Source organism: Nipponia nippon, unplaced genomic scaffold, assembly GCF_047370975.1.
Source record: "Nipponia nippon isolate SJK-2023a ecotype South Korea unplaced genomic scaffold, ASM4737097v1 scaffold_3, whole genome shotgun sequence".
Taxonomy (NCBI): Eukaryota; Metazoa; Chordata; class Aves; order Pelecaniformes; family Threskiornithidae; genus Nipponia; species Nipponia nippon.
The window spans coordinates 85205589-85219611 of record NW_028262347.1 but is presented as its reverse complement, the minus strand read 5'-3'; the positions used below and the strand labels follow the sequence as shown (position 1 = coordinate 85219611).

At 40.8% G+C, this 14023-nt stretch overlaps 1 protein-coding gene across 2 annotated transcripts in view; it reads right to left on the bottom strand.

The window, feature by feature from the left end:
- Nucleotides 1–13271, bottom strand: part of CRACR2A (calcium release activated channel regulator 2A) — a 64680-nt gene extending 51409 nt beyond the window's left edge. For both annotated transcript variants that reach the window (XR_015706461.1, XM_009474072.2), the window contains exons 1-2: nt 13105–13271; nt 1912–2150 (exon numbers count right to left, since the gene is read on the bottom strand). Coding sequence is in view for 1 of the 2 variants with exons in the window: in XM_009474072.2 (XP_009472347.2) it covers nt 1912–2150; nt 13105–13255 (390 nt within the window). In the remaining variant the exon portion in view is untranslated. The remainder of the gene's footprint in view (nt 1–1911; nt 2151–13104) is intronic.
- Between the last annotated feature and the right edge of the window lie 752 nt (nt 13272–14023).

Sequence of the window (14023 nt, the reverse complement as noted above, 5' to 3'; positions counted from 1 at the left end):
AATAATTGTAACAGTATATGTCTAATGTACAGTTGTTCAGTATAAAACAACATTTTTTTAATATCAATAAAATAATGGGTACCAAATCTATTAGAAAATATTGTAGATTACTGTCACTGGTGTCCAAATAAATCTCTATTAATTAGATTAGTTTCTGAATTGCTGCAATTAATGTAAAAGACTTTCATTCATAATTTTTATTCACTGTCACTAAATTACTGTAAAGTCAAATTGAGGAGATGGGTCTCGCCCCAGTTTTTTGTTAATGGAACTGCATTGATTTCAGCTGAATTAGTCTTGATTTACTAAAGTGTTGAGTGGAATAAGGATAATCCAGTATCTTCAAAAGGTCTGTATTTGTAGTATTATCTTTAATTGGATCAGCAGGGAACAAAAGCAAATATAAAGAAACATCTTCTCAAGTGTTCTGAGCACACTGATTTCTGTATTTAAATGAACCAGACACTTACATACATACCGAAGTTGTCAGATATGGTAAAAAAATACTCATGGTGAAATAGAAGACGTACTTTATCTGTTCTTTGCCACCCTTTGCAACCCTTTTTCTACTGCATCTTTTGCAACATCTGTTTCAGAACCTGAAGTATAAATTTATCAGCACTATAAGCATAAAACAGAATCAAACATAAACAAATGTTTTTACATTTCTTGCAAAAACAGATATTAAAACTTTTTATATACACATACATACATACACATACATGGGTCTTCCACTAGGTGAAAATATATGATGTTCACTTTTTGGAAAGACAGTAAAATTATAATCCATTAAATTCTCTATGGGTCTGAATTTACCAAAATCACCACTAACAACATATTTGTTTGTTTGCATTCAGTTACTTCAATGAGATAATGTATATTGGTAAAGCCTGCAGCACAGCAAGCATCTGCACTCCTATCTTTTTTCAACTTTGCAGAATTAGCACAGGTCATCGCAAAACTCTGCAACACACAGAAAGCTCTTGAGAGCTAGTAACCTGAGCAATTTACTATGAGGTTTTTGGTTTTCCAACACAGGTAGTTAAAAGTGTTTCGCTTGCATTTTCCTATATGCAGACACATATTTGTTTCTGACGATGTGGAAGGTTTCTAAATTTTATATTAGATGCTTTCCATTGGTAGTAGTTCGCGCTGAATTTATTTGCTATCACTCCCCAGTTCTATTTCATTCATAAGTACTGAAGTAGAAATGGATGAACACAATGAAATTATGCTTTGCATGTCAAGCAGGAGTACATTCTTGTTTTCTGCTACATACTGCTTCAAATCACCTTATCATTTCTGCAATATGCGCCCAATTCCATTTTCAAAAGATTTTGTTATATAGTTGCTTTTTTTCATCAACATTTTCAGCAAATCTGATTTTGGCCCCTCAAACAATTTAAGAACAATTTGGTAAGATTATTGTGAACACTGAATAATGCTAAAATACTGTTCCTCTATGCTTCCTACATATATACGTGATCCAGCTGAGGGTTCACCATTGTCTGGCAGGTGAAACCAAAGTGAATGACTTTATTTACACAATTTTGCTGAAAAAACAGAAGGATAAAATTGGTGGACGGAATACACTCATGATGCTTTGGCAAATCACAAAGTAACGAATTTACTGGAGTCTCAACTTTCTCAACAAGAATGGAACTAAATTCCTGGGCATTTTTTTAAATTTCACTTATTTTGATTTTCCACTTTTTTGTTGCTTTGTCTGTGGAAACAAATGCAAGTATTATGTAAGAAAGACTTCAAAGAGATTATTTTAAATCCTACATATCTCTTTAAAGGTATCAGGAGGCTGCCACAATTTTTAACTCTAAATTAATCAGTCTCAACTCATTAAGGGCATTAAGAGCTTCTCTCATTGTGCCTTTCACATAGCCAATTTTGTTTTACCTGCATGTCTTGCTGAGTGATGAAGCCTTTGCCTTCCAGATCACAAATCTGGAAGAACTCACGTGCTTTTCCCAACACAATTAGTCCTGGGTCTTGTTCTCCAGTCCTGCTCCTCTCCGCATCTCCTGGTGGCACAGGACTGGCACAGTCTCCTTGTATTCTGTCCATCGTCACAATCTTAGCACAGGAATATTTTGGGACGCTGCTATCCCATTTACTCACAAATTCTGATCTGAAACCTGTGCATGGAAGGTAAGGAAAAGAGCAAATCATGCTTTCTGCAATCTCTTAGCAATCTATTTAATTAGGCACTAAAGCTTAGAAGAAGAAAAAACTTTTTGAAAATGCCTACCTTTGATGGGCTGCACTAAAGACACTGCAAATGGGACAATGGATGAGGAGGGGGGAGTCTGAGGGAAGGAGAAGACAAAACTAGCTTTGAAAAGGAATCTCAAAGCAAAATCAGCCAGTTTAACAAGAAATATAGACAATGAATTAACATGAACAAGAAAACACAAGAAACACAGGTAAATGAAAAAATAATTTAAAGTCACTACAAGTATTCAACTGGTATCCTTTTGACTCTGATCATCTTAACACCACATACCACAATTTGCATCCAGTGCTTTGGAATACAGTTCATATGATAGCTACAGAATGGAAGGTGATTGATGACTGATGGAACCTGATGGATCATGATGTTTAAATCAACTAAGTAAAATTAAGAGAAAGATAACAGATTACAGAATTCTGAAACATTTCCTTACATTCCTCCTTATTACTTAGGGCTTTGACTTTCACCTGTGAAGGAGAACTAATTGCTAGTGAACTTTGTGGAAAGACTTGATAAATTAATCACATTCTGAAGAGCCTCTGTGAAAATTTGTATTATACCCCCTGCATGAAAATATTTGTGTATATTCATGTTTGGCTATAATTTTATCTTAAATTCATTCTAGGAGGTCAGATGTAAATAATTTTCCCCCTCCAAACTTGTACATATATACAACACATAGTATCAATACAAAAGGAGCAGGCTTTCCCAAAAGCCTATGGGCTCAAAGGCACTGCTGACTAAACATGGGTTGTCATGCCTCACCTGATGTTTGTAAGACTCCCTGTATGATCTTAACTCATTATCATGTGGGTAAACCAAGCAGAGAAACAGGCTATTTCACTGAGATACTGTGTATTCGTGAGAGGCTAAGAACATGTGCACAGTCACCAGGGCTCAGATGACATGCAACAACTTGACTCTGTATCTGCATCTTGAATTTGTATTTCTGTTTTTCTAAACAGGTCTACCTAAAGTAGCCACAAATTTGTCAGATATTTTTTAACAGAGAGAAGTATTTTGAGAGGTATTTGACTATTACAAAGGCACATAGCCTGGTTCTGATCCAGCATGACTAGCACAATCTGGAACAACTCCAACAGAGACCAGCGAGAATTATTTGAATTTGAAATGTATGTTGTCTTCAGAGTACAGGCCTTGGCATTGCATGGATGTGAAGGTAGAATCTGAGGAAACAAGAACGTTATTTAGCTTGTCTGCTCAGCTTCTTAAGGAGAAAAGGCTCTGATCACATAGACAGAGTAACTCAGCCAGAGTCTGCTTTATTTTATGCTTAAGTTCAAACCTGCCAGTGCTTTATACCTCTTAAAAAACAGCATCTTCCAAGAACTTCTTAGATGTACAGTTTGTCACACTTGCAGCTTGCAGTGGCTTTCCATGACAAAGTGATTTCTCCAATAGCTATGGGCCAGGCTGTTGGACTTCCCATGTTGCATGTAAGTATAAAAGCACTGTAAACAGGCCATTGACTTCAAACAAAACTAGGACTTTGATGAGCAAATCACCCACCCTCTCTGAAACCATATGGCAAAAATCTGCAAACATAGGTAAATTTTCCTCTCTCCCCCTTGCTCTCTTTTGCAAGTCAAATCATCCCAGGACTGTTATTCAAATACTTTTCAAAGCTGAAATAATTTTGGCTTAACGACCACAGAACTTAGCTGTCAAAATCCTTCCTAAAGCCGAGTTGCAAGTAGCAGAAGAAAAAATGTTCTGAGGGAAGGCAAAGAATGGCTACACCCAATACCATCCCGCTTTAGGAAACTCCTTCTCAGAATGGGTCTTACTTCAATTTTAACATACAGCAGTCGGGGGTGCTTTATAAACTCCAAGACCAGCTATTTGAACCAAGCAGTTGCCCCTCTGCCTGCACACAGCATGCAGGCACTGGGTACCGCTCATTGCCGTGGCGGGTGAGCTCTCTGCTGGGGCTCACCATACTCTGCCCCCCAAAAGGCACTGAAGCCTGCCAGAGCACCCATGCCAGAAGCCAAGCAGGCCCTGGAAAATTAACAAGGCTGGGAAATATCATCACAGGGAATATAGGTCAGACATAACAAGGGGCACTTGGCTATTACAGCTGCCTGAACAGCTGTACTCTTTCTCTTACAAGGAAAATTTCTAGCTCAGGAAGTCTGGCCAACCATCAGTAGCTGGGAAGATACATGAAGATACATGATACGTCGCTCCATAACTGCCCTGTTTCATAATCCCTTTCCTGAAGTTTCCAATATCAGACAGTCTCAAAACCAGTATATGAGCTAAATGAATCTTTGCTCTGACTACAGCCACCCGCAAGCAGATCAGATGGAAATGCCACTGCAAGCCACATTCAGACTACAGTGATGAAATGCTCCTTTCATACTGCTTTTACACACCTAAACTTCACGTACTTCAATACAGCTCATTCTTGACTGACACCAGTGTATGAGGTAATCAAAAACAGGTCATCAGTTTCAACTTTGCAGTGACACTAACTTAAAAACAGGTTTAAAAATACCAGAAATCAGTGGGACAAGTGCAGCCTAAAGATGGTATCGACAAGATCTGACCCAGACTCCAAATGTATTGGAAGTAATATATTTTTTTTTTTCTTTTTCACTTCTCAACAATTTCTCAAAAGGCCACAACTGCAGGAACAGGCCAAGTTAATTGTGATAGTAAGAGCTGCTAGTGCCTGTGGTTTCTGCACAGTTCATTAGACTTCCTTAAGAAAAAAGAAAAACTGTTCAAGTAATGATAGTCAATTGCACGTGAAAGAATAGAAATATGAAAACAGATCAAAAATGGTGGAACAAAAAGGCACTATATACAGTTTGATAGAGTTGTTTACATTTAGCAAACAGTACAGATATGATTCAGAAAATGTCACCATGCTTTTTAAATACTTCCATACCACAAAATGAAATTATGTGCACCACAGGAGCCTCACCTTCTTACAAGTTGCTCCGCCTTTCATATACCTCATAAAAACTTGCTACACAGCAAGCGTCTTGAATACAGCAGAAAATTAAATTAGAGCCTGCACTAAAATTCTTAATCCTTATGGCAGCTTCCAAAGCTGTTACAGTTCATCATAATTCCTGGAGTGTCCTGATACTTTGCAAATGCTGGTAATAACATGAAAGATAAAAACTGCAATTTGCCCCACGTTACTGGATCAGCAATGTAATTATTCCAAGGCCAGTTTTAAATATCATAGGTAGTTCTATTCACTCATCCCTCTCCTTTAGAAATCAAATGGCTTACAAATTCAAAAGACTATTCTATTCTATGAAGACCTTTGATTTCTGTTCTTTTAGCTACAAACACTTCACTATGCAAAACAGGTTGTATCATGAGCTGATGCAAACATGCATAGCTCCAAATATTACTAAACAAGGATGTGGGCTTTATGAGGTGTTTACAGATGATAAATCATGAGGTATTTTTGGACTGGTCTGCAAAAGGCAGCTCACTGTTAGTATTTCAAATAACATTTTCATCACGATTTTCCAGTCAGGTGTACTGTAAATCACCAAACTCTAGAGGTACAGAGCACTGCTGATCTACAGATTTCTTAAGTCATGACTTGTGACAACCCCATTCTCCCTAGTTTTGATAGTTAAAAATTTACAGAGCTGTTTTACCTGCATTCATGTCTCTGAGTTTCTAGGTTTCAGTAAAATATTTTTTTGAGCATCTGTCTATAGGTACAAACTTTCTGCAGCACACTTCAAAACACAAATTATCAGCAGAAAAATGTAGTAAGCTTACTTAATACTAAGGTCACCATGGATTTATATAAAATACTCTTATGAGAGATAACATTTATGTTTTACAAATGCTGGAAAATAAAAACTAGATTGCATACTTTTGCTACAAGACATATATTTTCCTAAAACCAAATTATCATTGTTAAAATAACCTGCAGCTGTTCTGTAGTATGCCTGACACATGAACAGGGACCTCTTCAGAACTAACTTAGTGTCAGAGTTAGTTATCTTTTAGCATTATGCTGAAAAGCTTCTAAAGCTGCTAAAATGTACCACCACAATTATTTTAAGTTGGCACAAGCCTGCTGAAAGAAGTGATTCTGTTCCTGTTACTGTGCCCTGCCCTTGGACAAGTGTTTATCCAGTTAGACAGTGAACCCTGTTGTTGAATCCTTTCATTTTAATCTGGAAAGTTATAGTTTATTTAGCTCAATTAAGGCCAAGTGGCCCATCAAGAAAACCATCAAAGAAAAATTAAGAATCATAAAAAGCTGGACCTACAGAGAATGACAGAGGAACAGGACTGCTAAGACCAAAGACAGCACAGTAACCATCCTCAAGTACATAGAAGTTTGCTGGATACAGGATTGGAGAACAATATTCCCTACGCACATAATGCAATACACAAGAAGTAACACTCGTGCTGTAACATGGCAGACAAGCTAGACATGAAAAAGCATCCAATGATGAAGAAAGTAGAGCACTGAACCACTGACTGCAAAGGTAGTACAACGGCCATCATGGAAGAACAGACCAAACACAAATCTGCAAATAATGGCATAGGTGATCATTCCTTGAGAAAGATTAATAGATCAATGGACCTCAATGTTACTTTTAGCCATTTTTTAAAGATTTTATGACTGTTCGAGGTAAAAATTCAGGTCCAACACTTAAAACAACCAACAGAGATACAAAGTTGTGCACCCCCCCAAAAAAAAGTCCATGTTTTTTTCCTCTACTGTGACCAAGACAATTACCCTTTAAGCTCTCACGGAAGCATTATAAAGCCTGACCTAACCATATGAACACCTGGATGAAAAATGGGACTTTCATTCCTCCAATTTTGACTTTTCAACTAAAAACATGCAAGTCTCATGCTTGTACTTCAGAAAAGCATTGAAATGTGTCTAAAAGCCTCTTTTCTTCCACACAGCCTGGATTCACTGGCTAGGTAACTTCTCTCATGATGTACACGATCTCTCATGATAGTGTACCATGGGGTGGGCATGGTGAGTTTAACTGTGGAGGGAGGGATCTGAGGCAGGCTGGAGTTCCTGTGAGGGACCACAACAGGGTAGTCTGAAAGAAATGTGTCATGAAAATAATTTCAGGGGAACAGCAAAGGCAGACAATAAAGGAATCTTTCATCCACTGGCTTGAAAAAGGACGAAGTTTATATTATGTGGAAATTCCTTTCCTGTGAGTAAATTTGTGTGGGAGAACCAAATTCTGTTTACAGTCAGTCTTAATAAAAGCTGTCCAACAAGCCCTGACTGTAGCTTTTAAAGATAAGGGTCATTAGGATCACCTACTTTGATATTCTGCATAGCGCAAGCTCAAAGCTTCATTTATACCGCAACCAGTTTTTACATTTCCATAAAATTACTTCCAATTTATTTCAAGGTAAGGGAGATGAGCAAAAATCAAGGAGGGAAAAGACCTGGGAGAAGATGTTGTGGGTTATAAATACATCATAATCATATAAATGAAACTCCTCATTTTCAGAAGATGACTGGTTAAGGAAAAAAACATACCTAAAACTAAAGAAGGAAAAAAACCCAGGTCATATATCAGAAGCACAGTCTCCACAATATTAACTGGGAAACAGGAGAAAAACAGAAAAGATACTTAAAGTGACAGCATTAACAATTCCAAAATAGGCTACCGAAGACTTTGGAGAGAGACCACTTACTCCCCACTTGGCATTTGTCCCTAGATGAATTCACAAATCCAAATGTTGGGAAAAAACAAACTACACCACTTCCATGCACAATGATGCAGGACCCCAACTCTCTGACTGGTGATCATGTCCTCCTTACCTCTTTTAACATCTCCATCCAAACAACTAGTTTTCGCTGGGTTTTTAAGAAAATTTGCCTCTCCCAAAGGCTAGCTTCCCACACAGATGAAGACGAAAGTCACCTGCCTGGCTTTTTGCTGGCCTCTATGGAATTAGTAAACAAAACTATCTGTGTATTAAAATTCAGATGTCCAAAGGTAACAGAGATAAGCAAAGGAAGGAGGCAGATTCATTTATTCCCCATCCGGTCCTTCAATATGGAAAGACTAATGAAAAACAACTAGTGTGCAGGCAACAATAATCACAGAACCTCTCACTTTCCTTCCAGCACTATCTTCTGTGATTTTTATTGCCTAAATATTAGCAGTTCTTAGGGATCCACAATGAAACAGCAGGGTGAAGTTAAATGGACCTGCTTAGTGCTGCTAGGCTCCTTGAGAAGTAAAGCTACTCTAAGTAGTTAGGATTTTAGTGGAAATACATCTTTTCCTCTAGCTTCATTGCTTTGGGTGCTTCCTTTTTAATGTATTTAAGAAATGAAAAGCTAAGAACTGTCTGGAAACGCAAACTTCTTATAAAAGGACACTGAAGTACAGGGGCAACTATCATCACGGAAATCACTGTTGCAGAATAATCACAGGATCATCAGAGCTGTGAGAGCACCCTGCCTGTAGTCTCTGCATGCTTAAAGGACTCCTGCTCTCCTTCTCTCCCTCCACCTGCTCTTCCTGCCTTATTCAAGTACACTGTCTCCAGAAGACCTGTTCTCCCTCCCTCTTGTTTCTTGCCTGCCTGCTACCTAACACCTGAGCAGGATAGTGGTGTAAGCGTGTATGTGTATCTGAGTGTGTGTTCTCCCCACAAATTCTGTCTCCCTCTCTCTAACGTGCCAATAAATCCTTACTGCATACAAATACAATTAGGCCAGTTATGTATTTTGGGCAACAGCTCTGGCTAATATTTGTGCCTGCAGCATTAGTTTTTATAAATGTTTACCTGTAAGCAGTAATGACATTAGCAGTTATAGAACTTGTATCAGAACTATTATAGAGCTATTTTACCATTATTTTGACTTCTTTCCAAAACATAAAATGTTAGTTCAGAGAAGTAAAACCTATTGTTAAGAAGGAGCACCTTACAACATATGCAACACATTCCAAGCATGGCAAAGTCAAAACAAAGCTGACTCCATCTGACTGCATGATTTATTGTGTTGCATTGTCACAAGCAATGAAATTAAGTGCAAATAACTATATTAATAACATCATTGTATTAGTAAATGGTGTAACCTGTAACATGATGTTCTGGCAGGAGGTGTTGCCAATTCATATGAGCTGTTCCATTTGTTGACAAATTATTTGCATTGGAAACAGACCCTCCCTCTGAAGTAAAGGCCTGGAAAAAGTTTAAGTAAAGCAGTATATGTTTCTTTTAATTGTCTTATCTTTCAGGCTTTCCTAATGACTCACTGCTAAATGGAGCTACTTTCAAATGGTGAGATCTGGTTGACAAGAACATCTTTAACATACACCATTTTCACGAAAAAAATCTTGAAATATTCTGCCTCCTCCAAAAGTCCTTGCTAAAAATGTAACTTCTGGAAAAAAAAATCAAAACCTTTTATCTGCCTGAAAACCAACAAAAATTTGGCTTGAAATCTAAAATATACTCTCTATTTCTAGTTTGTCAAAGAATGTTACATCTTTAACCTAAATTAAAAGATTTTGAGATGCAAATTAAATATTCTCTTCAAATAAAAATTCATTTTTAATGGAAAAAATGTTAGTGGAAAATTTCAGTCTACTCTGCCACTGACCTTAGTGGACTCAAGCTAATGCAGATTGCACTAGAAGCCCTGAAAGGCATGTTCTGTCTCCTTAGTTATTTGGCACTTGGTTTGCAGTTGGGTTTGCAACAATTCTTGTTTTCAAAATTTTCGGAATTTCTAAAACTATAAACTTGGATCTCAGAAACCAACTTCACCTGAGTCAGTGGGACAGTTTGTATGGGACTCTTGTCCCACGTGAGTGAGGCACAGGAATATTTAATTTGCTAGTCCACTGTTTTTCCATTGCAAGAAGTAATGGTAAAATATGATAGAAGAAGTGTCATATTTTCCTATACGCAGTACAAGATAACCTTCATGCTATCTCTTCTGCATGTCTCACTTCCAAGGTCTGGGAAACACATAAACAAATCCACTTAGCTACATTTGATTAGTAGGCTTGGTGTACCTCATCCTGTTTAGTTGTACAAAAAACTCTAGCAACACAATTAAAAAAGCATTACAGATTCTTAACTGGATTTTAATTCACTACTGCTTTCAAGTGGAAATACAACATTCTCTGTGAGTCAACTAGTCAAAAAGTTATTCTTGCAATTGTGCAGGATCCCTGCCTCCATTTATGCTGCTCTCTAATGAACGCAAGTTCCCCAGCAAGACCCTTCACTTTTCTTGACACCCCCTCTGTGAGACTAAGGGATAAGATGAGTCATGTGAGGAAAAACGGGCTATTGCATAATACTGCAGATAGGGAGAATATCTTCTGGTGTGGCTCTCTGGAGGTCACAGGCTCTTCAAAGGGGCACATGTCCTAGCCACGGCTCAGCAATGTGGTGACTTCCCACTGTGCAACAGGTATGGCTACCTCATAATTTCTGTCTGGCAAAAATAAGGTATCAGAGCAAGGGGTAGTCTGGGACACAGGCAAATATTTATCACCAATTTTTTTGTTTTCTCTTAGCATAAAAAAATAAATCAGATTTAGACTGAAAACTCTAGTCCTGACCTGGTTAGATCTTTGTCTGGAGAGATCTCCAAAGTTTGAGTTTAACTGAGTTTCGGTCAGTTTCCTGACACAGGCAACCTGGTGCTTCTGCATGGATAAGTCACGGACAGTGGAATCAATTATGTTCTTACATCAGGTTTAACTTAAACTGATTAAATCTGCATTTTTAACAAGAGAAATAAAACCCTAAAGATGTATTACTCCCTCCTTATATGTAGAACTGTACTTTCATATATACTTACGCTGCAAATTAGCAAATGATGGAGAGGGAATCTGGGCAGACCACTACATTCTTTACCCCTCCATATGGCTACCATTTACCCATCTACAAAATCATGACTGTGTAATTTGTCAGTGAACAGAAACAGGAGGAAAAGAGAGAGATCTGTTAGAAGCAGCACATGCATCCTGTGGGCTGAAGAACCACAAGAAAAGCTTGCTGAGTAATGCTCTTTAGTGCATTAATTTCTGCTACTTTCTTTACAGTTTTCTTCTAGTCCATCACAAGATAGGAGGAAAAGGGGGGAAAGGTGTGTCACACAGAACCAAATACACCTCCTTCATTTCAGCAGCAGTGAACTTAAGTCTTCAGGAGCTGGCAGACCAGGAGACTGTAAACTATTATTGATATTTAATCCATTCACAGAAATACATCTGCTCTTTGTATTTGAAACACTGACTTTTGATTTCTTTTCTTGATGTCAAGAAAGATTAGAATTTAGTACAGAGAAGACTGACATTGAATTTTCACTCTTTTGGGTGTAACAGTTACCTTTTGAGTTGTACAATACTGAAGTCCTTAACGATAAATTTGGGGACCAGATATCTGAGTCGCTAGGACATCCCACAGACAACCAATAAACTTCTACCAGTGCATCAGAATAATTCATATATGCCATCTAAAAAGAACAGTGAAACTAACCTGGAAACTATTGTTGAAAACCACGAAGTTGCACCTAAGAAAAGTGTCTTAAATTAGTCAAAGTGTTCCAGAGGGATTTCACCATTCTCCCAATTGTGGCACTACCCAAGTTTCATTACATGCAGTCATAACCTGTTCTACTGGTATATATTAAGAAATCTATTATTCTGGTAGCAGTTTCTTTTATAGCTGTCATTTCCAGTCATCATAAGCATTCAGTATCAAGAAAGACAGAAAACTAAATCAGATACCACACTACTCCTACAGCAGTGTAAGACTGACACCAATCCATTGTAGGAGAACATAAGAATCATTTTTACAACCATCAGTAGCAGCACTGCCTTCCACTAAGTAGTCGGTGGACCTGTTCCCACCCTGAAGGCAGCCACCAGCCACAAACTCAATTATCTTTTTTATCTGCAGGGATGTGTACACTGAAAACCAACTGGGCGGCTCCTGAAGTGACCAGGACATAAAGTGATTGTGACACTGCCTATCGGCCTTAGCGCGAAGCTACATGACGAATGCAGAAGTGCAAATACAAAGACTACCAGTCAGCAGCACTTTTGGGCACCACCTTTATGAAATAGTCTCTGTGTGGGAGGAACCGCAACACCTGACACTCCAGCACACTCAGCTGTCGTCCTGAATGCAAGCTTCACACCCCATCTTGCTCCAGTGCTGGCACCAGCGCTGTACAAAGAAAGGAAACACAGTAGAGCGGGCTTAAGCAACTTGCTCGCGTTCACGGCGGCAGAAGCAGTCGGTTTGGCAACCACTGCGGTTCTAACGAAAGCGCCCGGGGCTGCGAAGGCAGCGGTGCGAGCCTCACGGCGGCTTCGGAAGCGCTCCCGGGCCGCCCGGGCGCCGCTGCCAGCGGGCCGGCCCAGCGCAAGCCCCCGGGCCAGCGCCGCCCCCGCCGGCGGGCAGGGCTGCTCCTGCCAAGCGGCAAGTGCCTCGCCCGCTGCCAGCGCAGCCCCGCCGCGGGGCGCAGCCCCCCCGCGCCGAGCGGAGGCAGGGGCGCCGGTGGGCAGCGGGGGAGAGGAGATGGGCTGGTAACGGCTGTCCCTTGCCGGCTGCCCCGAACCTGCGAAGCCCCTGGCCGGCCCCGCGGAGTCCACAAAGGCGATGTCCTCTCGCAGACAGCCCCTCGCAGGAAGCAAAGCTTGCAGCAGGCGGACCGCAGCGGAAGAGCAGGGCAGTGTTGAGACACCGGGGCTCTGCAAAGAAGGGTGAAGCAGCGGCTGCGGGTGCCTTTCCGCCAGCAGCTTCGCTAGGAGAATGATCTGGCTGTGCACGGTCCTCTTCCTCCCCCGGCTCTTCGGGCCCACGATACTTTTCCCCCGACTCACCTCCCGCCGCTTCCTGCAGGCGCCCAGGCGAAGGCGCTTTAGGGGCCCTGCGCGCCGGGCGGTGCGGCTCTCCTCCGCCTGCCCGCGCCTCGGGGTGGAAGGAAGGCCGCAGAAACAACTTTCTAAACTTTGTTTCGAGCACCGGTAGCATAATCGGGCGAGGCGGGCTGCGCCCCGGGGGCGGGACGGCGAGCCCGTCCAGCCCAGCCTCCCGCCCTCCCTCCGGCTCGGCGGGGCCGGGCGGTCGGAGCTCGGACGCCAGTTCCTGGGAGGCCGCTGCAGCGCGGGGCCCGATCGCACCTCAGTTTTGGCAGGACCAGCTTGCCCCCGGCGGCGATTCAGGTCGGAGAGCCAGGGGAGGTCGACGAGGAGCTGCCTTCCTTGGTCCCTCTTGCAGCCACGATGGCTTTCGAGGGTCAGGGTGTGGACTTGTAATCTCTGTAACCTGAACGGCACAGGGCAGAAGGGTTTGGAAGGGTGCAGGAAAACTCATCCACAGCAAGATCTTAAGGTGGTGACTACTCAAAATGGACCAACTGGGATCTTCCACGCCTTGTGATCTCAAACTGTGCCAAGTCTAGTTACACATGTACACAAGATGGCAACAGGAGACAGAATTGATTTCACGTTCATTTGATTCAGAGATTTCACTTAGCCCAAAGTGTATTTTGAGAAATGTGTAAATATCTGCATCAGGTTCTCTGAGTAGTCCCCCAGGAAGAGAAAAAAAATCTCAACATAGTTCTTATCACTGTAAGATCTCCCAACTGCAGAAGAGCTCTTAGGGCATGGTCCCCGAAGAAGGCTTCAACTGCTTCTTCTCGATCAGGTGATCTGGTAGCAGACACCTATTATCATAGAATCATAGAATCATAGAATCGTTAAGGTTGGAAAAGACCCTTAAGATCATCGAGTCCAA